Consider the following 27,555-nt stretch of genomic DNA (forward strand, 5'->3'; position numbering starts at 1 on the left):
TTGGAGAACTCCCTCTTTCCTTGCAGGAATTCCCACTGGGGAATAAGTAGGCCTGCAGGCTCTCTGCCTGTTCTCTAGACTGTCGAAACAGACTCAACTTGGGAAAAATCAATTACCAATCAAAATCAGAGCAGGATGATGAGAAGTAAAACAAATCTTCAAAACACTTCCCCTCCCTCCCTTTCCTTTCTGGGCTCTCCATCCTCCCTCCCATCGTCACAAGGAGATAGGGAATGAGGCCATGGTCCGTTCATCATACGCTGTTTCTGTGCCTGCTCAGGGAGAGGGGTTGTCCTTCCCCTGCTCCAGTGTGGGGTTCCTCCCACAGGAGCCAGTGCTCCATGAAGTTCTCCAGCGGAGTCCTTCCCATGGGCTGCAGTTAAATCTTTAATCCCGAGGTGTCACCACCATCTTTGCTGGGCTCAGCCTTGGCCAGCAGTGGTTGCATCCTGGAGCCGGTGGTATTGGCTCTGTTGGACATGGGCAAAGTTCTGGCAGTTTCTCACAGAAGTCACCCCTGTAGCCTCCTTGCTGCCAAAACCTGGCCAAGCAAACCCAACACACCTGACAACTGCATTGGGTGATGCAGGGCCTCATGGTGCCCTTGGGCCATTGTGGCACTGCAGGGCCTCATGACACCAAGGGGCCATTGTGACACAGCAGGGCCACATTCTCCCCATGGGGTGTTTAAGGAGCCCCTCTGGAGTACCAACTCAAGCAGAACACCTTGCTGATGAAGTAGCAGCTTCCAGAACACCTGTGGAAAAGTAGCCATGGAGGAGCAGAACCCCAGTCCCCAGAGCCCCAAGGAGAGGCACCAGCTGAGAGATGGAGGGAGAGGCCAACAGGAGGATGGCACCAGGTGTACCAGCACCCTGCCCAGGCAGCTGCCTCCGTCCCACAGCTCTTCCTCCTCCCGCCCACAGCTGCAGCAGCCTCGGGGCACCCAGGGCCAGTCCCTGCACCGGCTGACATTGCCTCGCAGCTCTGAGGCCCAGTCCGTAACCCGGCTGACATTGCCTCGCAGCACCCAGGCCCGGTCCCTGCACCGGCTGACATTGCCCCGCAGCACCCAGGGCCAGTCCGTAATCCGGCTGACATTGCCCCGCAGCTCTGAGGCCCGGTCCGTAACCCGGCTGACGTTGCCCCGCAGCTCCCAGGGCCAGTCCCGGCACCGGCTGACATCGCCCCGCAGCTCCCAGGGCCGGTCCCGGCACCGGCTGACTTCGCCCCGCAGCTCTGAGGGCCGGTCCGTAACCCGGCTGACATCGCCCCGCAGCTCTGAGGGCAGCCAGGCCTGGTCCGTGCCCCGGCTGATCTCATCCCGCAGCTCCCTGAGCTCGGGGGGCACCGAGAGCGGTCTCAGGCCGGACGAGGGGGGCCGGGAACAAGGCCCGCAGGGGCGCAAGTCCCGCCCTGGTGGTTCCTTGCAAGCGGCCATCCCGGCCAGCAGAGCCGCAGCCCGTGGCCAGCACCGCCCCGTGAGGAGCCGCCGGGCCTGCAGCGGCCCGGTGGGGCCACAGCTGGTGAGGGCCAAGCACAGAGGGCTGGATGAGGGAGGCTTTCCCTGCCCACAGCACTGCACGCCCAGCAGCTGCTGTTGGGGGAAGCCCAGCAAATCCGCTACAAATCCCCAACTCTCCTTCCAGGCCTCCATAAGGAAACCAGTTCCTGACCCACAGAGAAAGGCCTCTCACCATATGGATCAGGAGACCCAGACTGAGACCTGGGCACAAGAGACAGGTTTAGCTGTTCAATATGCCGAGCAGGAGACACAGACAGATACTGTGGCAGAAGAGGAGAAAAATTCAGCTGCTCCCCTCATGGCTGACCAGGAGACAGAAACTGAGACTCCAATACAAAAGAAGAGTTCTGCTTCTCTTCAAATGACTGATGAGTGGACACAGACCAAGGCCCACAGCTCTGCCCCCTGCACAGGCACTGAGGCTCACCAGCAGCCGCGCTCCCTGTTCTGCAGGGCATTCTGGCACTCCTGCACGGCTGGACAGCCTCATGCTGCCAGCGCCCTGCAGGACCTCAGGGACAGCCGCTGCTCCAGGCAGCCATTATGGCCTGAGCACAGCACACCAGAGAAGTGGGGATGGACAGCACTGCCACCCTACTCTTGGCCATGGCTCATTGAGATGAACCAGTTTTAATAAAATTTCATTTATCTAATCGTGCCCACCTGTGCCTGGTCTGTCAGGAGAAAGTTGGCTGCGGGTGAGGCCTGTGCAGAGCAGGAGAGCCCCCGAGCTCCTCCAGGCAAGCAGAGCCCATGCCCTTGGCCTCCGCCAGGCTGCAGGTGCTCCAGATCCTCTGGATGAGATCCCTGGGCTGGTGCTGGTGGCCAGTCCCCAGCTGAACCCTGTCAGCTCCCTCCCACCTACCTGCTTCTAAGTGAACATTTCAGATCACTCATTTGGTAAATTTTCCCTATGGCTGCACTTCCTTAGGTTCACAAGGAACCTCCCCAGTATGGGAGCACCTCTCCCCTCTCTTTTTAAGGCCTGCTTTGACTGCTCCTGTGTCACTTTGGGGACTTCCTCTTGGTGGTGTGTGGACAAAGCTTCCCACCTAGTCTTGTCAACATGGCATTCCTGTTGTTCTTCCTAAGGAAACAAATAACAAAAATACAGCGCTGCCCTGAGCGCCCTCTGCTCCCACTGAGGTGAGTAAAGCCAGACAGGGACCAGCTGCCCCATGGATGGGCTGGGGGTACTGGGACCAGACAGGGCTACCCTGACATCTGTGTTTGGGTATCGCTGGGCTTGGCTGCACAGTTCCCAGCACCAGGGCCAGGCAGGAAGCTGGAAGGAGCAGTGAGTCTCCCTGTTTTTCCAGCTGTGCAGACACATGGGCCCTGCAGGTCCCACAGGCCACTTCCCCCCTCCCTTCCCTGAGCCACAGACTCAGGCTGACATGCACAGAAATCTGCCTGGACACGAAAAAAAAAGGCAGGAGCCAGGGAGCCTGATGCAGGTTTTTTCTGTACATCAGTGTTTTTGACACCACAGCCTGTTGCTGCATATAATAAAACAGAAATCAGAAAGAGCAACCAGAATACACACCCAAAGGCAAAAAAACCCTTGGCTTAAAGAAGGTGCTGCCAGGCCCTCGGGGGAAGGCTGGCAGCAGGGCTCCAAGGGGGAAAACGCCTGCCCTGGCTGGGAAGAAACACAACACAAAAAAACGAACCAACAAAAAAACTCACCCAAGGCTCCCGCTGCGGAGCGGGGAGAGCCAGAAATCCCCCGATTGTCCCGACCTCAGTCCTGTTAGCACCTGTACAATAAAACTGTACCGGCCCCGAGGCAGAGCAGCCCGCCCCACCCGCTGCTGCACAGAAAGCTGCTCCCGGGACACCGGCGGGGAGCGGGCCAAGGGGCGGCTCCTGCCCGGGGGACAGAGCCTGGGGCGGGGCACAAGCTGCCGAAGCCGGGGACGCGCGGGGGGCCGCGGGCTGCGCCGGCCCGGGCGGCACCGCCGGGGACAGGGAGCAGCAGCACGAATGAGATGGAGGAGGAGCACGGGAGAGGATGGAGCAGCGGAGCTGGCTCCCGGCTGCGGCTGAGCGCTGGCAGCAGGAGCCAGCTCCAAAGCCAAGGGAAGGGGCTGTTCCCTGGCTTGTTGCCAGGGAGGGACGGGAACCCCTGGGCCTGGCTGGCCTCGGGGTACGCTGGAGAGGGGCGGGGGACGGCCTCATCCCACAGCCCGGAGCTCACCATCACAGTGATACAGACTCAGCAAAAACAAAGAAAACATTACAAATTAAATACTAATTAAATAAATACTATGGAAGACATTGGGAGGGGGAGGGCAAACGGAGAGGCGCAGTTCCGTAGGGTCCGGTGGGGAGGGGCGGCGGCTCCCACCCCTGGCTGAGCCCCGTGCAGGGGGTTCCATCACCCACCGGAGCTGGATGAGGCGGCGGCGGCAGCGACCGCCACTGCTCGTGGGCGGGGGACCTTGGGAATGCCTTGGAGGCGAGGGTCCTCCCTCCCCAGCTGGAGGAGACCCTGAGGAGAGGAGGAGCGGCTGCTCAAAGACTCAGGTCCCTGCTGCTGGCGCTGAGAGAGCTGCTTCCCCTTGGTCCTTATTATTGCCTCGTGATGCCGGGAGTGGCCTGTCCCCGTCAGCTGCTCCAGGCCTGGTACTCCACCGCCGAGCCCAAGAGCTGCAGCAGCTCGGGCTCGTAGTGCACCAGCTCCACAGTCTCTGCCGTGCCCGGCGCCAGCTCGGGGTTTGCTGGCACCTCCTCCTGCGCCAGCACCTGGCTGAGGGACACCTGGCGCTGGAACTCTGCCCGGGGCAGCGTGGCCACCTCGAAGTGCGGGAAGCGGGCCTGGAATATGCGGGAGGACAGCTTCAGCCGCTTGAGCACATCAGAGAACAGGAACCAGTTGCAGGGCCTGCGAGGATGGCAAGAGCACGGTGGGTTAACAGGCGTGGAGGGGGCTGCATGCACGGTGCCTTCCCCCCTGCCTCCTGGCATGCTGGCCCTCCCCTCTGGCCCTGGCACCGTTCTCCATGTGCTGCTTCCCCCCAGGAGCCCACGGACTGGGGTTTGATCACAGCCTCACAGCTTTTTAAAACACTCACAGCCAGTCAGGGACACTGATGTGAAAGTCCTGCCTTCAACAAGGTCCTGGCAGCTTCCCTGCCAGGAATAAGCTACATGGTCAGGAAATGGAGCTTCTGGTGTGGTTTATTGCTGGAGGGCATGTTGTATGTGTCCCTCTGCATGGACAAACACTGGCAAGCACAGAAATTTGCTGCAGAGAAGAGTTGTGCTTTGGTTGCTACCTCTTCCAAGTCACCCTTCTGCCCCAGCAACAGCCACTGTGTCACAGGGGGTGCAGGTGGGAATGTTGTTCCAGTGCTGAGACTGATTTAGGCATGATAGAAAGGAAACAATCTCAGAGCCGTAAGTGTGAACTGCTGCTGAAGGAACATGGGGCTAGAACTAGCAGGATCACAGGGATGAGAGGGGAGCTTCCTGACAGGCACAGCACAGGGACACTCAGGGCAGCAGGATGTGCCTGGCCATGGAGGGTAGGGGGAAGCCTGATGAGCCTTCCCTACTCCCTGAGAACATTCCAGGCTGTGCCAAGCCAGGCACTGCTTCCCCAACTTCCTCAGTGCCACAGCCACAACTTCCCTCTGCTGTCCACAGCAGCTGTGGCTGCCCCATCCCTGGAAGTGTCCAAGGCCAGCTTGGATGAAGCTTGGAGCACCCTGGTCTAATGGAAGGTGTCCCTGCCCATGGCAGGGGGGGTGGAATGGGATGAGCTGTAAGACCCTTCCCACCCCAAACCATTCTGGAATTCTGTGATGATTATATGAAAAAAAACACCTGAGATCCATGAGCAGCTATTAACCCCACTGGAATAACCAACGTGCTGCTGCCCATGCCAGGGCTGCAGCCACCCATGGTCCTGCTCAGTGCTCAGGGAAAGGCACTCACCCCCGGGAGACGGATACTTGGAGGTTGTAGCTGGGAAGCAGTGGCTTGTCTGAGAACTCAAACATGAAGTTATCTGCTTCTTGCTCCTCTTCCTCCTGGTCTGAGCTCCCTGGAGGGTTGAGCAGCAGGTCACAGCCGATGCTGTCCTTCCCCTCTGCAACAGGACAAAGGTTGGCACTGCTCAGTCACACACCAGCCCATGCTGGTACTCCCTGGCCACTGCCACAACCCCACAGGCACCTTCCCACAACATTCCCACAGCCATGTGAGGACTGCACCCCTCAGGCTCCCCCTCCAGCCCCTCGTCCCAGACGAACATGGAGCAAGTGCTGGCTCTTCTGCATAGAGAGATTGCTCACTGGCCAGGTGAGATGGGGAGAACATCCTGAGTCATGGCAGGAAGCTCAGGTGTGCTCTGGTCCCACAGGTGGGGCAGGGCACAGTCTGCACCATCAGCCACCCCACTGGTAGACCCCAGACTCTCTCCAAAGTGACCTTGGCCCCTCTCCCATGCCAGCACAGACATCCTCAGCCTGGAAGAGCCTGGAACAGCGAGAAGGGAGGTGGATGTAGAGAGACTTTGCCTGCACAGGCCCTACCAAGGAAGTCACAGCAAGCACTCTGCTCCTCAAGAGCTTCTCCACCCAGATCCCTCCCTCAGAACCTCTGGCAGGTGATCCAGGGCAGTCAGCACCCATCTCAGTGAGGACAGCAAGGCAGTGCCACGAGAGACTAATCCAACCAAGCAACAAGCATGAGGCGAAATTTAAGGTGGATATACAGAAGTTCTTCCCTGTGAGAGTGGTGAGGCCCTGGCACAGGGCTCAGAGAAGCTGTGGCTGCCCCATCCCTGTCCAAGGCCAGGTTGGATGGGGCTTGGAGCACCCTGGAATAGTGGAAGGTGTCCCTGTTCATGGTAGAAGAGTGGAATAAGATGGTCTTTAAGGTTCTTCCAACTCAAACCAATGCATGATTCTATGACTTAGAGAATTTGCCTGGGTGTTCCAGGAGGCATCTGAGCTCCAGCAGGATCTGTGTCCAGAGAGGATGGAGAACAGCAGGCTGGATCCAAAATAATTTAAAAACAGGTAATTTCCCTATTTACCAATATGAAAAGCTACTGTAGAAGAGAAGCTTGCTGCCTGGATTTTATTATGAAGAGGTATGAATAGTCTTAAGTTTGCAGAGTAGTGTTGTCCCACTGAGATAATACAGGAGACCTCCAAAAACTTCCAGATAAGAGAGTTTAGATTCTACAGAGAGCAGCGAGACCCAATGTGTCCCTAAGCAAATAAACCAATCATGCAAAAGTTCAACCCCACGCACAAGAGAAAAGGCTGAAAAAAAGAAAATCTTCTGGTGTGCTGCACAAGGAAGCTTCACACACCCAGCTGCTCACCCAGCACGAGTGGGATTCCAACTGAGGAAAACAGCAGATGACAGGGGACAGTGGCTCAGGCAGGGTCTTGGGAAAAACAGTTATTTCCTAGTGCTGCCAAGGGAAAAAAATTCCCTATGAAACAGGGTGCTGAAATCATCCAAACTTGCTATGGAACAGGACAAAAATAAGTGACGTGATTATTGATCCAATGTTGCTGCTGGCAAAGTTCAGATGCCTTCACTGAAAAACCTCAGATATCCTGAGCAACTCAGAAAAAAAATAATTAAATGCATTTAATGTGGCAAAAATAGGGCTCACTGTCTGTCCTGAAAGCTCAGTCCTGTCCGTCTGCCCGTGCAAAGGCTGGGACGAGGACAGGAACATTCTGTACCACTGAGGGAGACAATCAGGCACAACAATGCCTGTCCCAAGTGGAGACAAACCCCGGACTGGGACTTTGTGTCTGGAGCTCCAGCAGCACCAAGCACAGGACACTGATGACTTTTCCACACCTCAGAGATCCCACACCCTGGCTTCCTTCATTATCCTTCTGCCCCCAGAGAGTTGCAGACCTCAAGGAAAATGTGGACAGCATTCCTGCCTCAAAGAATAGGAACAGCTCAAGCAGGGCTTGGGATTTCTCCTGTATCCTGAGGGACATACAGTGCTTCAGCTGGTGGAGCTAATGGAAAGGGAGATTTCAAAGGACGGATCCACGGGAGGAGGAGAGTTGTTTGCTGCCTGTGATGATTGAGAGCAGCTCCATTATTCCAGAGCAGAATGAGGTACTTCCCTGCCCCGGGCTGGGAAGTACTGTTCCAGGTGACCCAAGGTGACTGCTGAGGTACCTGAGATAGAAAGGGACATTGCAGGACACACAGTAAACAGGCTGTAAAGAAACCAGCCCATGTCTCAGGCTTGGGCATCCTGGTTTTTCTGCAGCTCTGGCAGTGTCCAGCAGCAGTGCCTGCACAGGTGACACGGGGCTGGCACCGCAGCTGCGGCTGCTGTAAACTGATCCCAGGAGGATGGGGAGGAGGGTCCCTTCCTGTGCCTGCTGGAAACAGACCTGCAGGGTAAGGGATCACTTCTCAGCTGGGTTAGCTCCTGCCTTGTCAGGCAGCCTCCCAAAAGCAGCACTGGGAATGCCCCATGGATGGAGCAGCACGAAATCAGTGATGAATCAAAAGGGGAAGTATCTTTAAAAATATCACAAAGGACAGCCATTTTTCTTTGTAAAGGCAGCTTTGAGAGTGAGAAATTCTGTAGAAGGAGGCTGAGGTTTGAACTGTTCCCTTGGCAGGGCTGAGGTGCAGCAGCCTACAAACAGTGCTCTCAGGAGTGAAGAATTTCTCCTGTTCTGGAATGGAAAGACATCAGGGTCCTCCAAGGACAAGTCCTCTTCCAAGAACACTCTCCTGAATGTATCAGATTTGTTTTGGTTTCTAGAAGGATGTTGGAAGTTATGAAGGTGAACAACTACAATCAACAAGCAGCCTCTCAGCCAGCCAGTGTAAATGCTCCAAGTCCTTATGGAGGGCTCAGGAGCACTGAACTTGGAAGAGGCTGGAGGAACTCCAGTGTGCCACAGGCCCATGCCAGATCCAGAACACCTTCCATTGTAATCACAGTTTTGAAGAAGTGACAGTAAAGGCAGAAGTCAGCCCTTCACTGAGAAAAATGCCTGATGTTGTAAGAACAGGACCTCCCCTGGATGAACATCTCCCCTCCAAAGCAGGGGAGAGGGATGGGCAGCTCTGGGAACCTGGAAGTTCAAGACTTCTACACCTTGAAGGAATGAGTATGTCCTTTACCTTCCTTGGTGACCAGTTAGCAGGGGAGCAACAAGAACTGCTACAAGAATGACATGCTTGGGATAGACAACCTCAGGAATCAGCAGCAGCACCTGCAGCTCGGTCCCGCACCCGAAGGGATGCACATAGTCAGCTTCCCAAAGAAATCCCTCCATGGAGCAACTCCCAGCATGTATCACCACAGCAAGGTTTCTCCCCAAAGCATGAGTACAGAGAGATGTGGCCAAACCCGAGGGAATGATGTGTTTTCCACAGCATCACCTCCTGCTCTGCTGCCACCGACCCAGCTCACGCCGCACTCACCGAGCACGGAGCTGCTGTAGAAATCCCAGGCTGTCCGAGGATCTCCGTCACTGCGGCCCTGCAGATCTGACAGGTAATCTAGACAGAGAAAAGCCAGATAGTTAATGGCTTGAAGCATCATCTTGCTGTACATAACCACAGATCTGGGGAGAGCTGCTTCACCCCTGCTGCTTTTCCCACTTGGGCATTATGGCAAAAGCTGTACCACAGCTGCAGGAAGGGTGTCGCTGCTCAGGAGTGGGCATCACCCCAGGCCCCCAACAGAAAATGGGAGCTGAAAAGGGAAAAAAACACACAGTGTGAAGTGGCTTGGAAAGAAAGATTTGTAGAACAGTCCTGAGCTCCAAACCACCATCCCCAAAACCTGTGTGAGGAGTTGACCCTAGAGGAGCTCACACAGCAGTGGGAAAAGAGTGTTTTTTCAACACTGGGGATTTTCTGTCTTGTCTCTGTCTGGGAGCCACCTCTGGCTGTCCCTTCCTTGCTGTTGTGGAGAAGCCACAACACTCATCTTGGCATGTGCACAAATCTCCTTGCACACTGAAAACTGAAAAGTGACTTTTATCTTATACAGGAAACACATACAATTCTATAATTAAAGTTTGGGTTCTAAAAACACGCTTGTGTGACAGGACAGAACTAAAGACTAAGACATTTTCTGCTCAGGCCCTTTCACACCCAGATTTGGCCCTGTATGCTGCCAGAGGGGAAGGTCTGGAACACTGTGACCCCAGGCCTGGCACCTACCACAGAGGAAGCGCTTCATCACATCGCTGGTGGCCAACTTCACTGCTGTCTGCCCAGAGTATGTGGCCAGAGTGGGATCAGCACCATAGGAAAGGAGAAGCCACATGGTTTCTAGGTTGTCATTCGCTACTGCGTCATGGATAGGCCTGCAAGGGCAGAAAGGGACTGGGAGTTTGCTAAGGAAATGCTCTGGTTTGGGTTAAGATCAATTTAGTGATGGCCAAGCTGAAGAACCCACTCTGCTCCCTGCCCCACGCTGTGCTGACTCACCTGGTGCCGTCCTGGGCGCTGCAGTTGACGTTGGCGCCGTGCTGGAGCAGGATGTGCAGGATGTCGATCCAGCCGCGTGCGCAGGCCTCGTGCAGGGCCGTGTACCCTGCGTTGTCATGGTGGTTCACGTCACTGCTCTTCTTCTGCAGGCAGTACAGCACCACGTCCTGCACAGCAAGAGCACGGCTGTGACAACAGCCCGGGTGGGGCAGCAGGGGCACACGCAGGAGAGCACAGGACTCACCTTGTAGCCCAGGCGAGCTGCTCGCTGCAGGAGCGTCTCCCCTGCGTTCTTGTTCACAATCAGCCGCCGAGCTCCGGGGGGAACATTCTGGGCTGGGGGCAGCTCAGGGGAACTCCCTGGGCTGGCCCGATGAGACTTACAAAGTGTCCACAAGTCCTGGGGCTTCTTCGGAGAGCACATTTTGGGCTGGTTGCAGCAGCCTTTCCCCTGGGAAAGAAAGGAATACAACCCCTTGGCACATGTGGCCATGACTCATGGGAGTCCCCTTCTCCCTTCACATGTTCCCCTCATCTGTTCAAGCCATACCTTCCCCTCGTCACAGATCCCTGCCAGGTGTTTGGTTTTACATTTGCGTTTTCCTGATGGTTTCTCTAGCTCTTCTTGGACAGGAGAGGTGTCGGAGTGCTCCAGGAAGAAGCCATTCCGAAAGTCTGTGTGTCCTTGAGATTTCCGGGGGGATGGGGATAGCCTGCTCCTCAGCTGCAGCTCTGTGCCTTTGCCCTTCCCAGACTCCTTCTGCTTCCGGTGCCTGCAATCTAAAGGAGAAATGTGAATAAGTGTGGAGCTTCTGCAGTTACCACACTGAAGGTCACCCAGACCTCTGCCACCAGGCAAGACAAACTGCCCGTCCCTGAGAGCTGCACAGAAATCAGAGAAGTTGTGGCTGCACCATCCCTGGAAGTGTCCAAGGCCAGGCTGGACAGGTTTGGAGCACCCTAGGATAGTGGAAGGTGTCCCTGCCCATGGCAGGGGTGGAACTGGATGAACTTTTTAAGGTCTCTTCCAACGCAAACCTTTCTGGGGTTCCATGATTCTAAATCCAGCCCCATGGCAGGAGCACTGTAGGAAGGAGAAGCAGAGGGAACGCACAGATTCTCCTGTCTGGGATGAACTCAGCATGTACATGAGACACCCAAGGAAAGATGGGAGCAGGATTCATTGGGATATGTCTTAGAGGGGCAGGACAAGCAGGAGCTGTCTGAGGAACACTCAGTGCTTGCTGCCTAAACACAACAGGCCTGCTTTGCCCTCTCACATCTTCCCCTGAAGTTAAGGAGCACATTTAAGTTTTCATTAACATGCATCCAGTTAAGAAGCAACAGGATTCCTCAAGGGAAATCCAGCCTTGTCTTCCCTGAATGGAGGAATCCTGCTCACCCAATCCTGCAGCATGAGACTTACAGGCACCCCATGAAATGAGTAAGAGATCAGTTAAAAAGAGACAGAGGAAAGGACTTTGCACTGCAGGGAGAGAACTTCAGGGCTCTACTGCCACTGGAGGTGGCTCCAGGCCACAACTTCTGAATCCAAACTACAGCAGGTCCAGCCTTTGAGGGAAGCTGGACAGACAGACAGAGGACAGACACATATATTACCACTCATAACATATGTGGTAAAGCTGCTGGCAAACCCTCCTGAAAGCTCCTTCCAGGCTCCCATTCTGAACAGGAGGCATCCCAAGAGTGCCTGAGTTGCCAAAACACCAGGAAGCCAACTCGAAACTTTGTTCCTGGTCTGACAGAGGCACCCAGACACCACAGGATAGTGTAACGCTGTGCTGGAGCAGATACCAGCTGCTGGGAGGATAGCAACCACCTCTGCTCCCCACAGCACCTCAGCAGCACCTGAGGAGTGTCAGTCTGAGCTCCAGTGTGGCAGAAGGCAACAGGGCCATGGCCACTTCATGCCCTCCAAGAGCACAGCGTGCAGAAGGCTGGCACAAGTGCTGCCCATGACAGCTTTCCCCCCGCTCTCACCTGTGTGAGTCTGGACTACGAGCCACAGCCAGGCACCAGCACACACCGAGCACAGCCTCGACTGCCCCTGCACAGGGGGAGGGGATGGCAGACTGCTGCCCTCAGGGATGTGCTCATCATGGATTTAGGTTTCACAGAGGGTCTGGCAGTGGCAGGGGAAGGTCCAGGAGCAGTGGCAGAGCAGAGGTGGGCACAGACAGGCACAGTGTGTTCCTCCTCATGCCTACAAATCACAGAGGGGGATCCCCAATCACTGCACCCTTGCTAATTCTCTCATCCTTGTGCTTCCTGGTGCAAGTCTGCAAGTGACCCTCATAGAGCAAGACAAAGCCAAGAGCAGCCTAGTTGGATCAGGATGGCTCCACATCCCCCTGCGTTAGCACAGAAAGCACGGCTCCCAGGGACCCTGCTTGTCCAGAAATATTCCACTGTGCTACCTCACCCATTCTCATTTTCCCACGCTCTCTGTCTTAATCCAAGGGTAAGATCAGTGTCTAATTAGCCACATAAATTGCTGTTTACTGCTCCAGAATTTAGTGTAAATGTTTTTGAAAGAAGAGCTGGTCAATTGAAGCAGCCCATGCTACAGCCACCAAGTCATTAAAACTGAGAGAGTTTCATCATTACCAAAAAATAATGAAAAGCAAATCCCCACAAAAATTCCACACATACCAAAACAAAAATTTCCCATGCTGGTCCCCAGTTTAGTACCCGAACCCCCTTCCCAGGTTGTACCTGCTTTGGATTTCCGCCTCCGGTGGGGATATCCCACTTGCTCCTCCTCCCGCTCAGTCAGGTATTCCCCTGTCTGGTATTTCCGACTTTTCTGCCGTCTCCTTTTCTTCCTTTTGATGTGGCCATCCTCCTCCTCCTCCTCCTCCTCGTTAGGCTCCCACACCTGCCTGGGTGATTCTGCTCTCCAGGGCAGCTCCCGGGTCCTCCTCGTGTGATAGCTGCTCCTCTCAGACACAGACCTGTCCCTGTCCCTGCGGCTGTGACAGCGGGATGTCCTGTGGGATTTGCGCAGCTTGCGATGTTTCAAGGATGTCTCCTCCTCCTCCTCCTCCTCCTCTTCCTCCTCCTCCTCCTCCTCCTCCTCTTCCTGATCCTCCTCCAGCAATGGTAAAATCTCCGGACCACTCACATCACACTCTCCCGTCACACCAGCAGAAGAGCCAGCAATGCTTCCTGCAAAAAAGTAGGATTTCTAGCTGACAAAAAAGCCAAGAGGATCCACAAGGCAAAGCCTCAAAGCAGGACAAAATGCATGGACAAGGCGACATGAAAAGGGAATGCTCATAGTCCAACCAGGACTGTCACCAGGAGCCTGGGCACCAACTCACCCGACTGACTGCGCGTCCGGCTGCTCAGCACCACCGGAATGAAATCCCGGAAATTGTTCTTGGGCTTCTTCTCCAAGTAACCTGTGAGGAAAACCAAGCCGTGAGAAGACAGATCATAGACCTGTGATGTGGGAAGGGCAATGCAGTGTCACCATAGCAGGGGCTGCTGTGATGGCCCAAGGCTTTAAACCAACAGAGGTTGGTTTAGATTGGACATAGGGAAGAACGTTTTGAAAATGAGGGTCCTAAAACACTGGCAACAGGTTCTCCAGAGAGGTGGGGGAATCTCTGGAAACATCTAAGGCCAGGCTCGAGCAGGAGCAACTTGGTCTAGTGGAAGGTGCCCCTGCCCATGGCAGCAGGGTGGAAAAAGATGAGCTTTAAGGTTCCTCCCAAGCTCCTCCATTCTGGGAATCTGACCATGCTGCAGTTCTATTTTGGATCTCAACCCAGCTCCAGAGGCCATTTGGCTTCAGAGCAGCAGTTTGGCCCCTAGGGCAGCCTGATCCCACAGAAACCCACTGCCATTCCCAAGAGTACCTTCCTCGTGGCCATCTCCGCGGTGAGCCGGAGATGGGCACTCCGTCTTCGCCGGCCTCCTACGCTTGCGCTTGACCCCGAGGCTGTTGTGATCCGTGATGGCACCCGAGCCGCCTCGGCCTTCCCGGCCCTCCTGCTTGCCAAGCTCGTGTGGACTGTCGTGGTGTTTTTGCCACTGTAAAAGGAGGACATGGGCTGAAGCTGGAGCTTCCCCCTGACTGAGCTGGAGCAGCACAAAACTCTGTCTCCACTGATTGCGCTGGCACCCTCCAGCTTTTTTGACAATCCAGATACATTTCTGCCCTGGACAACCTGCAGCACAGGTACATTCCCCCACAGCCAGGCAATGCCCAGGAGCACAGGTAGAAAGCCCTGTGCCCTCAACTGCCCCCCATGAGAGCTCCCTCCTGTCCCGCAGCCCCACCTTTGCCCTGACCCAGCAGTCCCAGCCCATCCCATGCACCTTCCGGCCATGCACGCTCCGGCTTCGCAACTTGCTTGGGGACTCCTCACTGTCCTGGCCTTGGCACTTCAGTCTCTTGTGGCTCTGCCTGGTGTCCCCATCATGCTGTCGTTTGGCCTTGCAGCGTGTGCCACCCTCCTGCTTGATTTGTCCTGTTCCTTTGAGCTTAGCCTCAGCAAAGGCCTGGGGAGCTGCCCCAGCATGCAGGCAGGTCACCGAGGGAAAGGACACATCACACTCCACTTGTTCCTTCTTGACCCTGCACAGATCCACCTGCTGCACACACGGGAGGAGCTCCGTGGCTGGTGGCTCCTGGGAGCCCTTGCAGCCCAGCTCCTTGCGCTGGCCATCTGTGGGCACCTCTGGCACCATCTGCAGGCCCTGCTGCCCAGCCGTTGGCAGGTCGTGTGACAAATACGCCGCTAACACTTGGTTTTTGGGTTTTGCATCTGGCTGTTTGAGGCCACAGCTCCCCTGGGGAGCCTCAGTCTGTGCTTTGCTCTCCTGACCGGAGTCAGCCTCCGGCTGAGTGCATTCCTGACTCTTCAGAGCATTGTCCAGCTTCCCCTTACCCCCTTTCCCATCCAAAGTGCTGGTATGGAAAGCTGGACCTGCCTCCGGTGGTGCTGGGTTGGTTGGCTCCTCGCAGGGCTTGGGCAAGGCCCGGCAGCTCTTGCTCTTGGCCACAGCATCTTGTTCACCCTCCGGCAGGCTCTGGGCAGCTGCGCTGGGCTCGGCAGGCTGCGTGCTCGGGAATGCCGGCAGCTTGCCTGCCCCGGCTGTCTTGCAGGGGCTGCTCTGGTTCAGGGGCAGCTGTCCTGCCGTGGAGATGCCGATGGAAAGCAGCGGGGTTTGATGGTATGGAGACCAGCCCAGAGGCAGAAGTTGAGGATTGGAAGGTTTTCCATTGACAGGGCATCGTGGGTACATGCTTCCCTGGACAGGATTCCAGGTGGCGATGTCCTTGGACTGACACAAAGGAGCTCCCGGAGCAACTCTACCATGAAGAAGTCTCCTGGCAGGATCCTGCTGTCCTTCCGTGCCAGCCTGGTTGGCTTTCTTCCCACAGGGAATGCCGGCACTGCGGGGCTCGCCCTGGTCAATGATGGAGATGGGCTCCTGCTTGGGCAGGTGGCGTGGGTCCCTGCTGAGGCTCACGCCGACATCCTTGCTGAGCAGCAGCGAGGCCGGCACTGGGTTGGCGACACCAACATAAGTGCCAGGAATGGTGCTGATGAGCGTGGTGTTCTTCACCCAGGAGCCCTGCTCGCCGTTGCGCAGGAACTCAGGAAAGATGACCAAGGGTGGGGTGGTGCCGAGGCACGAGGTGACGCTGCTGCCCGTGGCCTGTGCCGCGCGCTGGGACTTGGAGAGGACGGTGGTGAGCAGCGCTTTGCCGCTGGTGTGCACCGGGGTGAGGATGGGCATGGGAGGGGTCTTGCGCTGGCTGGGTGGAGGCAGTTTCTGGCGGTTGGACTTGGAGGAGAGATCAAGAGGCATCTCACTGCACTCCGGGGATGAGACCATCTCACGCTCTAGCTGGGGAGGGGACTTCAGAGGAGACAGGGAAGTGGCAGCTCCCGGTGCATGTGGCTCGGGAGCTGCCGGGGCTCTGGCCTGCACAGCCGTGCCAGAGGAGGGAGCAGTGCTCCCACCTGGTGCTGGTGCTGCCGGCAGAGCCTGGCTGGAGGGCAGGGACACGCCGGTGCTGGACACGGGAGCGGTCTCAGCAGCAGCCTGGGCACTGCTTCCGCCCGAAGGTGGGGGGCAGCTGAGCTGATTCACCTCCACAGACACCACTTTGGCATCTGAAGCCAAGGGCCTGGTGACAGAGAAGGTGTAGGGGTAGGAACGCAGCTCTGGGGAAGCGATAATGCCTGGCAGGCAACGCTCGTGCAGGTAGGAAGGCAGGATGGGGAAGGTGAGTGTGGAGGAGACCCCCAGAGTGGCTGGGAGCGTGGCCACGCTGAGCGGCTGCCCGCAGCTGGGAGGGGGGATGTACACCAGCGACTGGCTTGGGCTCAGCACAGCCCCAGCCTGGAAGGACAGGGGCAGCTTTTGCATAGCAGGGGCCTGAGAGGGGGGAAAGCAAACCCTGTTCAATGTGAAGGTGGCGGGACTGGAGGCAGAGGTGTTGCAGCTGGACACAACCACAGACAACGTCCCTTCTGCCAGCATGCCTGGCCCTTGTGCTGCAGTGCTTGAGGGGGTTTTCTCATTCCCAGCAAGCTCATTCTCTGGAGCCACGGAGCAGGCTGGGGCAGCATCAGCCTGCTTGTCGCTGGGAGGATCTGCTGGTGTCCAGGCAGCATCAGCATCACTGCCCTCCTGCTCCACAGCTCTGGGGGTCGCTGGCTCCTGCCCTCTGCCACCCCCCTGACCTGCCAGAGGGCCCAGGGTGTCGTCTGTCACAGTCTTTCCCACACACTCCAGGTTTGGGTTGGGATCGGGTGGCTGCTCCTCCAGTTTGGGTCCAAGCTTTTCCTCCACCTTGCCATCAGCATCCAGCCCCTGGGCACTGCTGTCACCACCGCTGACTGCTGTGAGCTCCACCTGCAGCAGGAAGGGAGAAAGTGTTCCTGGGAGCTGTGCAAGTGGCATCCAGGGAAGCACAAAGGATCTGCCCAACCCGGACACAGAGGCAAAAGCAGGAAACAGCTCTGCCCAAAGGAGAGCACAGCTTTGCCTTACTGCATGTCTCTCAAAAAGGAGTCAATGAATCCATTAGGGAAAATGCTCCTGCCTGGACTATTCCATCAGGGAATGACCTTCTTGGACTCAGCTGTGCAAGCAAAGAACTCACCTCTGAAAGGCTACTGCTGACACAAAACTCTTGAGACCCCAAGTGCTGGGAGCTGCTCGTTTTTGACTCCTCATCAGAAATGGGGGCTCTCCTAGGTAAGAAGACACAGCATTATGAAACTCCAAAATACCCTCCCAGAATCCCACCCCTCCCTGTCCCTATGTGGGACAGTGGAGCAGCTGCACACCTTCCTTACCCACAGCCACCCAGCCTCATCATGGGCCAGCCCAACCTTCCCCAGTGTCACAGCCTGGTGCCACACACCTGTTCCTGTCCCCTTCATTTGCCATTCTGTCCCACCACACCTTTCCATCCTCCCCTGAGTCTCATCCTGCTTGTTTTTTCCCTAACAGGCACCTCCTCATTTCCATTCCTTCTGCTTCCTCCCTGTCCTGGGACCCCCAGCACAGCCTAGCAGCCAGAGGGAATCTCCCTCTGGTGCCAAAGCTCTGGGCTCTCTGGGCTCAGGAGGCCTGGACAGGAGCAGCAGGCGTCCACAGCCATCCCAATGTGCCATGTCTTGCTGGCCAGCATGTCTGGACCCTTCATCTCTGGAATGTGATTCCTGAGTGGAAAGCCTGGACAGGACAAGGACAAGGACTGTGACCTCTTTGGGACACTCCTTCCCCGATGGTATTCATTGGACAGCACTTCCCCCCTGTTTTGCTTGGGACAAGCTGCTAGTACAAGCACAAAACAGATCGAGTTTGGATTCTGTTGATGACATAATTTCAGACGGATTTGCTTCCTGTGTCCTGAGCTTTCACAGCAGTCAGACACAGAGCTGTGTGCATACGATTTGTCTTTGGACTCAGTACCCCCAGTGCTGGGGCCCTGTTACATTCCCCTAGCATCAGGACCTCATTCTGGGCTGCCTCAGCCCTAGCACTCTGCTTTGTACCCCCAGTGCCAGGCACATTCTCTGTACCCCCTGCAGCAGGACGCTGCTCTGCTCCCGCAGCGCCAGGGACCCTGCTCCGTGTGCTCAGCCCCAGGACGCTGCTCTGTACCCGTACTGCCGGGACGCTGCTTGGGGCTGTTTCCGTGCCATCCCCACCGGCCTTCGGGTCAGTGACAGCCCGGCCGGTCCCGCAGGGCTCCCCGGCCCGGCTGTCACAGGCGGCGGGGCGGGGATGGCGGCGGCGCTGAGCGGGACGAGCGGCCGGGGCGGAGCGGGGCCGGGGCCGGGCGCGAGGGGGAGCCCGAGCGCAGCCGCCCGCCCGCGGGCCCGCCCGGGCACGGCGCTCCCGGGGATTGCGGCGCTTCCCGGGCCGAAGCTCGCCCGCCGCTACCCGCAGAGCCGGCGGGACGCCCTGCCCGGCTCCCCTCGGCCGCCCCGGCGCAGCCCTGAGGGCGCTGCGTGGTCTCCGCCCGGCCCTGCCGCGGCTCCTCCCGGGGCACTGCGCGACGCCGCCCGCACGGACCGGGCCCAAGGAATGAGATGAGGATCGGGGACAGGAGAGCGCCCGGGCGCAGTCCCCCGGCCTGCCCAGACACCTCAAAATTTGACGCCTACTGTAAGCTGGGAGCAGCGCCGAGAGGCTCGGCGGGTATCGCCATTGCAGCCCTTATCTGCGGCACACAGGGCGCCCGGCGGTGCTGCGGGCGGCAGATCAGCTCTGCCCGAGCAAGACCTGGGGCTCATCCCTGCCCACCGCTGCTGCAGCGGCCTCGAGGGACGCCCGCCAAAACCCTCGGCACCCGCGGCCAGTAATGACAGCCACACACTGCCTCTGTGCACATAAAACTTCCCTGGCTTTGGCAAATGCACGGAACAGACGTGGTGGCCTTGAGGAAGCCACGAACTAGTCGGTTCTGAGAATAAGACCTCTAGCCATGGGAATGAACAGGCAATGCAAAGCAACAGAGCTTGGCTTGATCGATCCTACCTCCCAGCCACTAATCCTCCCTAATCTCCTGTTTGGTGGCAAGTCACAACCCTCCCATCTGATCATCTGGTTGGCACAAACCCTCCTGTGTCACCAAAAGCTTTTAGTTCAAGTTCTTTCCCTTCCTTGGCCATTGAGAGCAAAGGTCTAGTGAAGCCAATAACACATGCAGACAACTTGGCCTTGTCAGCATCAAAGCTGTGGAGGTAATGTAATCACACCTGGGCAACAGATCCTCTGCTGAGACCTCCAGCACACTCCTTGCAGGAGCAGGGGATGTGGGGACCCTCCTCCTGGAATGCCAACATATCCGATACTTCCAACTCCTCCCTGTGGCTCATTTGCACTTTGGGCCATTTTAGACCCCAGTAAAAAGGGGTTGAGTCAGCACCAGCTCCCTTCCCACAGCCTCTCCAGATCCCTCAGTGGCTTTCTCGTGCCTCCTTTCCCCTGCCCGCCCCCCACGCACCTCACCTCTCCTCGTTGAGGCCACACATGCGAATCCGCTCTGTGCTGGTCCAGTTGTGCACCCCGCTGTAGAGAGGTGCTGTAGAGATCATGACAGCTGTTCCTCACCCTCCAGGACCTGCTGGGGCTGCAGGGACCACTCTGCCTGCAAAAGGGAAAAAAAAGGTTGGGAACTCTCCTTGGGATGATCGATTCTACTACCTTTTGAGAAAACTTGTCCACAGCTTTGCTGCCAGGCAGATGGGGAACAATGCCCTGGGATGCCACAGGTCTGGAAGAGGACTAGGAGGAATTAGCAGTGCCTTGGACAGAATCCACCATCCACTCATCCTCTCATTAAACAGTGTTATTGCCACTGGCTACCACGAGAGTTTCACACAAGTGTCTTCACACACTCACACATCCTTTGAAACATTTCCCCCACTTTTCTTCTCCCTCCAGGAGAACGTCCAGCACCAGAAGATGCCAAGCAAAGCTGTACAAACAAGGTGATGGTCTTTTTCAGCACTGAAACTTCAAAGCTGCACAGGACTCTCCTAAAGCAGCCCATGGCAGGTCCTGGGGGCAAAGCCTCAAACAAGGAGGGTCTCTCCACAGCTGAGGACTCCTGGAAGCAGCAGAGGTTTGCCAGTGGTGCTGCCAAGGGTTTATCCCCTCCTTCTGTGAGGAAGGTGCTGGTTTTCTCTGGAATTATGGGTGGAAAACATGAGGGAATTCAGAGATTCAGGAGCATCCATGAAGCACTGTCGGCTGGGTGGAGCTTTTCAGGGGAGAGCATTGCAGCCAATCATGCAGCGCTGGGTGTTGGAGCATTGAGAAGCTCTGCTGCTCCAGGGAAAAGGCAGAGGAAGAAGAGAGGATCTCCTGTGCTAACAAGTGGACTCAGCCAAACCAAGCAGGACTGACTGCAAAAGGGAGAGAGATGCTGTCAAGGAGGTTCAGGGAATTACTAAACCCTGAAGGTAAAGCAGGCACAGAACCACGGCAATTCTCTCAGTGCAGCGGTTGGAGTGGGAATTAGCTGGAAGCAGCACGTGATCCCCAATCTCTGCCAGTTGTCTTTTGCCTGACAAACTCCTGGCAACACCAGTTCTGCACGGGACAAGCAGCAGCTCGTGCCATGAAAGGAGCCACACAGGGACCTGCCGACCCGCAGCTCAAGGGACGAGCCACAGGGCTGAGCAGCTCCCCCGAGTGCTGCCGGGTGTCCTTGCTGCAGCCTGAACGTGCTGGTGGGGATCCTCCGAGGAGGAAAAAGGGGCCAGGCACACGGCAGAAATGGGGGCAAGGCAGCTGGTGTGCCAAAGAGAAACCGACGGACCCATCTGCACGTACGAGGGCACAAGTGCGCAAACAGTGTACGGAAATGAGAGGTCAGGGGAAGAGGGGAAACCTGCTAAAAACACACACTGTGAGACGGGAGAAATCCTCAGTAGCGATGGGGGAGAGGGGGAGACGGGCAGACGCCAAGGCAGAGAGCAGGGTCATACCCAAAGAGACCGAGGTGGCTTGGAGCAGGAAGGGGAGGAGTCTTTCGATGCTTGGAGAGAAATGCAACATAAAGGAAATAGGGGAACAAACAATCTGCGGGGATTTCACCATCTTAGGCTAAACTGAAAGGAGGGGAGGAGGAACGTTCTGCCCCCAGGCACAGCAGCAGGACAGATGTTCCAGGAGGAATCAAAAGGGACCTTCTCTGCAACGGGAGAAGGGGATGCATGCAGCTGCACGACGTGGAGCTGGGGACAAGCAGAGATCAGATGTGACCCTGGAATAGGCTGGCAAGGGAGGAGTGATAACGGGGTGCTATGAGGAGCTGGAAGAAACAGCACGTTTGGAGTGCTCAAGTAAGAGCTGGTCAAAAGGGCCAGAACGACGGCCACAGGAGGAGAGCTGGGAGGACACAGTGACAGAGATCAACACTGTTTTGTGGATTCTTGGCCTCTATCCTCTACAGACGATGTGGGACACGTGCCAAAGACAGGCATTTCACAGGGAACGAAGAACAGAAAAGAAAAATAATCCAGATATGAACTCAGAGAAGGAATAAAACAGGGGGCAAGCACCAGACATGGGTTCAAACACAAACCAGTGGAGCAACAGCATTCTTAAAAAGGCAGACCAGGAAGTTTATTGGGAAATGCAGGGATGAGCAGCCTCCCGATGCAACACGGAACCACAGAGAGCAACCGCAGCCTACCTGGGTCAGAACCCTCTTAGCCGAGTCGGCACAAGGAAAGCAAACAGATCTCCCATCTACACTGGTGCAGTTGGAAGCAACATTAAAGGGATGTAATTAAACTCATAGGAAACCCTTGGAGAACACAACTAGGGCATGGCTTCACATGCCTGTCTTCAAGCAGAAGAAGCTGTTGAGAAACTGCTGAAGCCCTTCTCTCCCCTCACCCCTTCAGTCATGTCACTGAAGCCCTGCAGTATCCCTGTAAACCTGACCAGGGAGTTGATCTCTGTTTAAAACACTTTTTTCTTTTGTTCTTTTTTTTTTCCTAGCTGGACTGGTTTTAACCCATACCAGCTCCTAGATCAGCTTCACCAAGAGGGAGAGAGGGCAGAGCCTGGCACAGACTCTACTTAATCCACAACGTCTGCCAAAGGAAGTGTATACGAAACCACAGTCTTATTTTGATTTAGCTAAATAGGTGCTCAGCCAATTCTAATTAACGCCAAAGAAAATGAGTTTAGAATGAAGTAAGAACATCGAGGCATTCTGCGTGGGGAAGCTCATACGGTATTAAAGCTCCTTCACCTCCCGAAACAAAGCGTGCCCCAAGAACTGTGAGCAAGGAAGGTGCTGAACACGCTTGCCTCCAACGGCAAACCTCTGAGAGGCTTGCAATGAAACTACTATGGCGAATTAAAAGGGGATTTTGTTCATTAAGGCAATACATCTCATCATTTCGCAAAAGGAAATGATGCTACTCTGCAAACCTGCCTCTTCCAGACTCTAGGAAAAGCAAAGCAGATATTTTCTTTGCAGTGAAAGTGTGCTTTTGCTCAGGTTAGTGATGACTTGGCTACCCATGGAAGCTCCCTTGGATTAAGTCAAGAAATTACTCTTTTGAAATATTGCTGTACAGTGATGGAAACAAGTTTCCAGAGATTAAGTTCTTCAGGAATGGACATTTTTTAACCATTATCTATTGACAAGTCCTCCTTGCAATGAAAACCCAACAGCAACCAAGACAACCATCATTTCAGAGCAGGCTGAGCAAAGGTTCCATGACAGGTTCCCCCAGCATTCACCTACCAGCTCCCACTGCTGACAAGAATTAAGCCCATGCCATCTCCACGCTGACCCCTGTTAAACCCTGTCTGTTCCCTGGCTCTTGGGGATCCCAACTTGAGCTCCTGAAGTGAAGCTGCCTAATTGTTTCCCACAGCCCCACACAGTCACACCTCCCACCTCAGCGTTAATGCAGCAAAGGGGTTGCAAAGTAGATTCTGAAGGCACCCCGCTGCAAGCCACCCTCTTCTCCCAGTGACAGCAATCCCTCAGCCTGATCAGGTCCCCAACCTCAGTTCCTCAAGTGCTTGCATTGGCAAACACGTAAAGCAACTTCTCAGGCTGGCACCAAACTGCCAGTCACGGATAGCCAAGGGTTTGCTTCTCACTGGGGAGTTTCGTGCTGTTGGTGTTTGCCCTCACAGATGTCACAACTATGTTGCCACCTGGTCTAACTCACTTTGATCAGATTACCCAGAGCCATGACCTCCTCCAGCATCCACCTTATGGCACCTGTAGTGGAGCCAGGCCTACCAGTGCGGGAAGGGGGCTTTTCCCTGCTCCTCCCACAGACAGCCTGTGCCAATCACTTCTCCACGGTGCAAACACACCCCTCTGTAGGGCCATGCTGCCTTGATCCCCCACAAAAGGCTTTCTGTGTATTTTCCTCTCTGTGCATTTCCAAGTACTACAACCACTTGGATTTCAATGCGCTTACCCTTCCTCTCTGCCATGCCAGCCTCAGCACATGAACTACACACCAAGAGATGGACAGTGTCCCGCTGCACCCTGCCTAGGCAGGTGGGAGCTGACAGGTACTGAAACATCAGCAGCTCCCCCGGCACAAGGATTCCCTCTGCCTGCTCTGGGCAGGCACATCATCCCTAACACAGGCGGGAGAGCACCAAGCAAAGACTCAACAGGAAGCAATGTACTCCACTGCTGGCAACGGGAGCTCAGACAATGGCACGAGTTCATCCAGGGAGAACATCAGCTTTGCCTTTCCTCCTGCCTGAGTGGCAGCCACAGCATGAGCTGACTCCAGGAATCCCAGTGTGGGTCACTTGGTGCAGCTCAGCTGCTCCAGAGCCTTTATGGACACAGTAAATGCTGCCCAGTCAGTGGTGCCTCTGTCCATGCTGGCATTGAGGGGGCCAGTGACACAGAGGAAGGAAAAGGACTTCCCAGCCCTAGGGTGTGGAACAGAGAAAGGCTACCACATCCCTCGGCAGCAGGAGCTGGGGAGGATGCTCTGGTTGCCCTCCCACAGCACCATGTGGCTCCTGTGGCCAGGGGACACTGCGGAAGGCCGGGAGCGATGCACTTTGACCCTGGAAACACACCCGCGGGAGACACCTTTGAAACATTCATTCCCAGAGCAGCAAAACCTGTAGGGAAGGGGGTTTTATCCCTTGGATGGCTACAAAATATAAAACGAGGTCAGCTGCGGGAAAGCCGGGTGGGATTCAGTGCTCAGAGCACAGCTGGCCCCTCTGACAGGAGCAGGAGCAGCGGAATGAGGTGCAACGTGCCCTGCAGCTCTTCCCAGAGGGTCAGCTGGGCCAGAAGGGAACGGTCTGCAGAGACAGGCAGGTCTCCCTCCCTTGTCATAGTTTGTTCACTTTGGCAATTTTTCGTTGCCATTAGTAACACAGGCAAGGAATTCTGTGTGTTTTGATATGGGATGGTCTGGTGTCCATCCGAGGTGCAGGGGCCAGAGCGAGCACTGATGCCCCCAGCACCTCGGCTCTGAGCACCACTTTGGAAAAGCTGGTGGAGTAAACTGATGGCAAAAAATTAAAAATTAAATAAAAAATTAAATCAAAAAACCTATGATGGCCCTATCACAGGACTTACAGTGGGCACGATATGCAATGAGAGAAAAATTCAAACAAGAAAACTAAAAAAAAAGAGAACAGACTATTTTGTGTTATATTATCACTCATGCAGAGGTCAGAAACTGTACGAGAATGGACCAGGAATGACAAGAGTGGCACAAAATCCAGCAAGGATGGGCCAGGCCACCTCTGGGGCTGTCTGGGCAGAGCGGTGCCCGGCAAGGGCAGCCCCGAGCCGGGTTTGGTCCCCGCTGCCTGCACAGCCGCCCCGGCCGCTGCAGAGCTGAGCCAGGCTTTGCCTACACGCATTTGCTTAAGCTGATTTAAAGACACAGTAACACCACACGTAATTATAGATCCTCGGCACGATGAATTGGAAATAAAAAAGAAAAAATCCATCCCTATTTCAGAAAAAAATAAAAGTTTGCTGCACACTGGGCAGTGCTGCAATAATTGGTCCCAGCTGCTGGACAACTGGTGTCACTAAACCCTGGCTTGTCTGCAACAACCAGGCTGCCCCTACCAAAGCCCACAAATTTTTAAGGACGGAAAAAGAGCTATGAAGGAAGGATAATATTCAAAAATGTCTCTGACAAGGTGCACAGCATCCAAAACCCCAAAAGCAGAGTGCAGCCTCCTATACCTGGGAGCCAGACTGGTGCTCCAGAGCCCAGAGGTCCCAAGGGCAGCTCTGAAGGCCAAACCCCGCTGGAGCCTGGGCTCGAACACCTGGAATGCACCTCCAGACCCAGGTGACAGCAATGCAGCCAGTGTCCTCAACTGGTGCCACAGAGCCTCCAGCCAGTGCTGGCACTGGGACCACCTAAACGCAAAGGGTGGCCACGGCAATGGAAGCAGCACAGTGGAAAGGGAAGGGAAGGAAGGCAAGAGAAGACAGGGAAGGGAAGGCTGCTACAGGCAGGGCCAAAAAGATGCAGAGGTGCTGCGAAGGGCACGGGATGCACTGGCCCTGCCCTAGCACTCATCCCCAGACTCCAGGGGATGAGGGTGCCAGAGAGCGGATGCTCTGTGACAGGAGAAACTCACTTCGTCTCTATTTTAGCCTGATGGACCTTCTCCCGGCGCTGCTCTGAACCGGCCTCACCCAGGCTGGGGTGAGGGGACCGATGTCGCTCGCCGAGGAGCCAGGACCCCTCTCGGTACCGGCACGCTACCGCGGGAGGGCTGGTTTCCTCCCCGGTGAGGGCGGCAGGAAGCGCCGCCTCCCTCGCCCGGTCCTGCCGCTGCCCGGCCATCACCGTGGGCACGGGCGGGGGACCGGCCGCCCCCGCTGCCCCGCCCCGGGCGTCGGGGGGCGTCGGCACGGAGCGGCACCGCCCCGCCGCCCCCGGGGATGTCCCGGGACCGTTTCCATGGAGATCCCGTCCGGACGGCCGGAGGGGGGGTCGGGCCACCCGCTCCCCTCCGCTTGCCCCCGTGTGCCGTGGGTGCGGGGCGGCGCGGGCCCGGGGTGCCCGGGCAGCGGGGGCCGGGGTCCAGCGTGGGGCGGCGAGGGGCGGTGGGTACGCACCTGCTTCCCGAGGCGGGCGGGCGGCAGGGGGGGCGGGCGCGGGGAGGGAACGAGGGAGGGAGCGCGGGGAGGGAGGGAGGGGGCTCCGCGCCCGGCGCGGCCCCGGGAGGGGCGGGGGTCGGGAGGCCGCCGCGCCCGGGGTTCGGCACGGCACGGAGCGGAGTGGCTCGGCGCGGGGAGAGCCCAACGCACACACGCCCCGCAAACACACACGCCCGCCCGACCCCGCGCCGGGGCACCGGCTCCCGCACCGGGGAGCGACGCTCGCTCCGCACCGGGGGGAGGAGAAGGATGGAGGAGGAGGCGGCAGCGGGGGCGGGCGCTCGCTCCACGCCCGGGCAGCGCCGGGCGCCCGACAGCGGGCAGAGCCGGACGGGCAGCGCGCGGCGAGCGCGGCGCACGCAGCCCCGTTGCCCGCAGTCCCGATGTCCCCAGCCCTAGAGTCCTCAGCCCCGGTACCCGATGCCCCGCTGCCCCCCGCCCCGTTGCCCTCCGCCCGGTACCCCCCGCCCGGTGCCCACCGCCGGGCGCGGCCGTGGGAGGGTGGGTGTCTCCGCGCGCAGCGAGGCCGGCCGGTTGAGAGAACGCGGACCCGCCTGCCCAGCCCAGGTGGGCGTGTGGCCCCCACCCCGGCGACGCTGCCGCTGGGTGACCCGCCCGGGCCCGCTCCCCCCTCCGGCTCGTTATCCCGCGGGGCGCGCAGCGCTGCGGGGCGGGGGTCGAGGCGCCTCCCCCGCGCCATGCGGGACTTCGAGCGGCACGGCACGGTGCGGCGGCCGCAAGTTTGTCACCGGTCCCCGCCCGCGGCACTGGGGCCCGCAGGCCCGGAGGCCGCCGCACCCCCCGCGGTGCCCGGCCAGGCCCGCTCCGCACGCCTCCGCCCGGCCCCCGAGTACCGGCAGCTGGGGGGGCCGCGGGGGTCCCTGCTCCTGCACGACCCGGAGGGGAGGGCGGGACTCGCCCCCCCCGGCCCGCGGCGCGGGGGCTGCACGGGGACGGACAGGAGCGGCTGGTCCCGGGACGGGGGGCGCGATGCCGCCGCGGTGTCCCCCGTCCCCGTGCGGTGGCACCGCGCTCCGGCGTGGAGCGGCCCCGGGGACGGGCGGGGGCCAGGGCTCCCGAGGCCGGGTCCCGCAGGGCTGCGGGGTGGGCTCGGAACGGGGCGGTGCTGCGGTGACCGCGGCCGCGATCCTGCGTGGGCGCCGGGGGGGGGCTGGAGGATGTCACTGTCCCGCGCCCGTGGTGTGGTGCTCGGACCCCTGTGGGCTCCGTTGCTCATCTCCATGGGTCCGTGCTGCCCTCCCCGCTGCAGGACCCGTTTGCTCCCCCGGTTTGGTCCATCCGACGGCGAAGTCTCTTAGTTCAGCGTTGCCATGGCCGGGGCCTCCGGGAGGTGGGCATGGGCTCCAGGGTGTGGCCACCCCCAGATGGCACATCTGGGTTGGCAGCCACA

General features: G+C 57.5%; 2 protein-coding genes across 8 annotated transcripts; one reads left to right on the plus strand and one right to left on the minus strand.

The window, feature by feature from the left end:
• Window positions 1–64: 64 nt before the first annotated feature.
• Window positions 65–27,060, minus strand: BCORL1 (BCL6 corepressor like 1). 7 transcript variants are annotated; one of them, XR_005630049.1, is made up of 15 exons: window positions 25,619–25,847; window positions 19,491–19,634; window positions 17,133–17,223; window positions 14,330–16,882; window positions 13,867–14,041; window positions 13,327–13,407; window positions 12,719–13,171; window positions 10,533–10,762; window positions 10,227–10,457; window positions 9,983–10,149; window positions 9,713–9,858; window positions 8,966–9,043; window positions 5,468–5,621; window positions 3,215–4,412; window positions 65–757 (listed from the first exon to the last, which is right to left on the minus strand). XR_005630049.1 is itself a non-coding variant. In XM_039731075.1 (14 exons), exons 2-14 carry the CDS (start codon window positions 19,579–19,581, stop codon window positions 4,136–4,138), a joined length of 4,722 nt encoding a protein of 1,573 aa, XP_039587009.1. In that variant the 5' UTR covers window positions 19,582–19,634; window positions 26,999–27,060; the 3' UTR covers window positions 2,972–4,135. The 7 variants fall into 7 exon arrangements, 6 of the variants coding, with proteins under 6 accessions (XP_039587009.1, XP_039587011.1, XP_039587008.1 ...); XM_039731075.1 differs by lacking the exons at window positions 65–757; window positions 25,619–25,847 and adding an exon at window positions 26,999–27,060 and having other exon boundaries at window positions 2,972–4,412; window positions 19,496–19,634; XM_039731077.1 differs by lacking the exons at window positions 65–757; window positions 25,619–25,847 and adding an exon at window positions 26,103–26,150 and having other exon boundaries at window positions 2,972–4,412; window positions 10,227–10,433; window positions 19,496–19,634.
• LOC120512593 lies at window positions 766–2,846 on the plus strand. Its single transcript, XM_039731080.1, has 2 exons — window positions 766–1,526; window positions 1,650–2,846. Exons 1-2 carry the CDS (start codon window positions 774–776, stop codon window positions 2,157–2,159), a joined length of 1,263 nt encoding a protein of 420 aa, XP_039587014.1. The 5' UTR covers window positions 766–773; the 3' UTR covers window positions 2,160–2,846.
• Window positions 27,061–27,555: the final 495 nt, after the last annotated feature.

The sequence above is a fragment of the Passer montanus genome, unplaced genomic scaffold (assembly GCF_014805655.1).
Source record: "Passer montanus isolate IOZ18808 unplaced genomic scaffold, ASM1480565v1 scaffold76, whole genome shotgun sequence".
NCBI classification, from domain to species: Eukaryota; Metazoa; Chordata; class Aves; order Passeriformes; family Passeridae; genus Passer; species Passer montanus.

Excerpts from the sequence above, each read along its gene's own strand:
- LOC120512593 (XM_039731080.1), top strand. The coding sequence starts at position 774 with ATGGAGGAGCAGAACCCCAGTCCCCAGAGCCCCAAGGAGAGGCACCAG. Across the intron at positions 1,527-1,649 it reads GCCCGGTGGGGCCACAGCTG|GCCTCCATAAGGAAACCAGT; the intron begins GTGAGGGCCAAG and ends CTCTCCTTCCAG.
- BCORL1 (XM_039731072.1), bottom strand. The coding sequence starts at position 25,827 with ATGGCCGGGCAGCGGCAGGACCGGGCGAGGGAGGCGGCGCTTCCTGCC. Across the intron at positions 13,172-13,326 it reads CCGGACGCGCAGTCAGTCGG|GAAGCATTGCTGGCTCTTCT; the intron begins GTGAGTTGGTGC and ends ACTTTTTTGCAG. Across the intron at positions 10,458-10,532 it reads GGATCTGTGACGAGGGGAAG|GGGTTGTATTCCTTTCTTTC; the intron begins GTATGGCTTGAA and ends ACATGTGCCAAG.